The sequence below is a fragment of the Anneissia japonica genome, unplaced genomic scaffold (assembly GCF_011630105.1).
Source record: "Anneissia japonica isolate Jap-2015-1 unplaced genomic scaffold, ASM1163010v1 scaffold26_len2425191_cov177, whole genome shotgun sequence".
Classification (NCBI taxonomy): domain Eukaryota; kingdom Metazoa; phylum Echinodermata; class Crinoidea; order Comatulida; family Comatulidae; genus Anneissia; species Anneissia japonica.
The window spans coordinates 1,139,973-1,143,193 of NW_022685220.1; the positions used below are offsets into that span (position 1 = coordinate 1,139,973).

Consider the following 3,221-nt stretch of genomic DNA (forward strand, 5'->3'; position numbering starts at 1 on the left):
GTTTATTATAGAGTAAAACTGAGGCTTTAAGTGTTTAGGCTTACCTGGGTTTCCCATTGGGCAAAATGCTTCCCCTGCAGTTGTGTCGAATCTGTCGTATGTTCGAATATGCCCCATTTTGAAGTTAGTGTCACCAATCTGTCCAATAGCTTGTTCTCTTTCGTACGACTTGTAATTGGCACTGTCATGTTTAGGATATGAAACTTCTTGTGTTGTGCAACGTTCAGGGATTTTATTTATGTCACCTTGTGGAATGTTGGATCCAATTGTCTAAATAACATTAATTAATACGCGACACATTATACACAGCAATACAACAAATGAAGTAAAGGGTTTTTTTGTGTGTTTTGAGGTCTAATTGTCAACATAAAACAGTTAATTTTGACGAAAGTAACATTTGAATTGTTGGAAGTTGTAACTATCTAGTAGGTTAATTCATGCATCCCATGTTTTGGCTGGTGATATATTAAAGTAGGCCTATTTATTTTAATTATTTTAAAGATAGTAAAGATATCAGTCTCTTAAAAGCATACAATAATGTTGGGTGCCAGTTTAAAAACATTTTCTTTAAAAAATCCATATACAAAAACCAATTGTCGGTTTGGAATTGGCAATACTTATTTTGACCAAATTGGTTTGATGATAAATTGATAGTAGTTGGTTGGTTGGTTGGTTGACTACTGATTGACTGGGTAACATAATTAATTAATTGATGGCGTGATTGATTCATTAATGATTAGCTGGTTGATTAATTAATACATAATTGATTGACTGATTATTTTTTATCGCAGAAGTTATAGATAACATTAAAACTAAAACAGGCTATCTAGTTCACATAATGACATAAGCAATGCTCGAATCCACCTTCATCTTATTCTATGTCTAGCTGTTGAGAAATAAACAAATACAACTTTTATCCTTGATTGGCGGGTTGGAATAGGTCTACTAACTAAACACGCGTCGTCACTTATATTAATATTTCGAACATGTACTTTAAGGTCGGTTTGTTTTGTTTGTAGGTATGAAGTGGTAACCCTTTTATAGCTTAATCATAATTATGACCATTTTACTTACGTCTGGTTTAACTCTACTGTAAGCGATGTACCTGGCAGGAAATTGTTCGCTTGTTGATGTCAAAAATTTATCATGCGTTCTATCATCACCCCGTATAGTTGACTGACCACCTATATAAAAATTAAATAAGTTGAATATTTAAGAAAATATTCACAGCCCACATTATTTTAGCCTTAAATTTAGACTAAAATACTATTACTATTTATTACCTCAATGTATAGACCAAAAAAAATGTGAGTCCTGAGTCACGTATATATATAAGATAGAATCTTCCAATACCTGTTAGCATTTAACTATCATAGGCCTAGGTTAAAACCTGTGATTGTTTGTGGGGGAATAAAAATAGGTAACTGGGCCCCCTTGAATCTGCCACTGTCTAGATATGACCAGTGTTGTTTCTTGTATAGTTTACAGAAAAAAATGACTAACCATTATGCATACAAGGAGCTCGTTCAACAGTGAATATGGCGGTATCGTGACCAGTAAACCTCGATTTATAGTCTGACACGGGAATAGATGCCTTTTCTCGATCTCCTTGAGGAACGTAACTCTTCATCGGAAAAGACATTGGTAAACTTTGGCTTAACGGCTTTGGTGGATACATCTTGGAATGCGTCGTTTTAAAAGAGTCTATACTTTTATCGGCGTTCATTTTAAAATTCGTCTTAGTAAGAGATGCACATGGTGGAAGTTTTGAATATGGTTTCGACCCGAAGGAGTGAAGAGTCTCTGTGACGTCACTTATTCCAACTTCTTCAGCCCGATGCATGACCTCAGCTGGTACTGGAGGAACGGCGGCTGGTGATCGGCCATAGTGGCTGTGAAAGCTATAATCTTTTGAAAAAGTGCTACGTTTTGTAGCACTTCTGGAAAGGCGTCTGTCATAGCCGATCTTAAAATGAGAGGCTGCGAGGAACGCCTGTCCATCGAGTGTAGGTGGTATCTGCGCAATCGCAGGAAGACTTATCGATTCTTGGGGCATTGTAACCTTCAAGATAAATAACACCAATACATTTTATTGCAGCCTTTTAATAAAATACATGATTGAGGTTTAACAGAAAATTCGATGTGTTTTTCTAAAAGGAATTTGAATAAATTATAACATCAAGACAAAATCATCTTATTAGTAATATTACCTTGTTAGGCCAACGTTATAAAAAGATTAACAATAATAGGCTGAGGCTTAATTCTGAGATGTTATGTAAACAATACAGAACAAAATAACAGTAGGGTCCAAAAGAAAATATTAATTTAGTAAGCTTAATATTTGTAATGATTCTTAATGGAAGATAAGCATACCGTTTAACGAAATACTGTAATTGGTACAAGCAGAATATTAGCTGCCTCGTGGTGGTGGTGTCGGCAGTGGCCCTAACTTTCTCCCCTAAAATGGCATGTAAGCGGGAGAAAATGAAATTGATGAAATAATATACGTCAGCATGTTATCTAGCATTATTACAGAACAACAAGTAGTGAAACCTTCAAACATTTTGTACTGGAAAGTGTCCCATTGTGCAATAACAATAGGCTTACCCAAAAGTTATTCGAAATCCATGAACACACTAGGATTAAGAACAGTCCAACACTTAACATGCAACAATTAGGGAGGTTGCGATGTGTGCGTACAAAACCCAAATTTTGCACACCCCGCAACCTTTCCAATAAAAACCATAGGTACTGACCTGCAAGTTGGAATCAGGCCCATGAAACTGTTCTTAAATGTTTTGCTCTTTAATCCCAACTTCCTTTTACTAAATAATCCATGATCACTTCAGTCTCATGTATTTAGAGCATGAGGTTTATTATCATCCTATATTCCGAAACGGTTTTTTTTAATAGGCGCTTTTAGCAGGCCACATTTGGCTTGCGGAGCAACTGAATCTGGCCTACGAGAAAAATATGAGTCATACTAATAACCGTCAACAAGTGTTGTTGACGGTATTTAGTATATGTGTACAGTATTATCGTCAAGAAGCTTTATATATTATTATATATAGATAATAATATATTATGTTTGAAATTATTATAATTATTTCTATAGTTCTTTGCTATAGGCCTGGGCTACACACCATATTTGATCTTGCTTTGGTATAAATGATTAACCGAGTCATTTATCAATCGATGTATATATATATATATATATATAT

The 3,221-nt window shown here is 35.0% G+C and overlaps 1 protein-coding gene across 2 annotated transcripts in view; it reads right to left on the reverse strand.

Moving 5' to 3' along the window:
• Nucleotides 1-3,221, reverse strand: part of LOC117108925 — a 15,294-nt gene that overhangs the window by 7,761 nt on the left and 4,312 nt on the right. The window contains exons 2-5 of one of the 2 annotated variants that reach the window (XM_033251117.1): nucleotides 2,757-2,960; nucleotides 1,504-2,062; nucleotides 1,075-1,184; nucleotides 45-270 (exon numbers count right to left, since the gene is read on the reverse strand). In XM_033251117.1, coding sequence (XP_033107008.1) covers nucleotides 45-270; nucleotides 1,075-1,184; nucleotides 1,504-2,056 — 889 coding nt within the window. In that variant the 5' untranslated portion in view covers nucleotides 2,057-2,062; nucleotides 2,757-2,960. The remainder of the gene's footprint in view (nucleotides 1-44; nucleotides 271-1,074; nucleotides 1,185-1,503; nucleotides 2,063-2,756; nucleotides 2,961-3,221) is intronic. The other variant, XM_033251109.1, reaches the window with a different exon arrangement.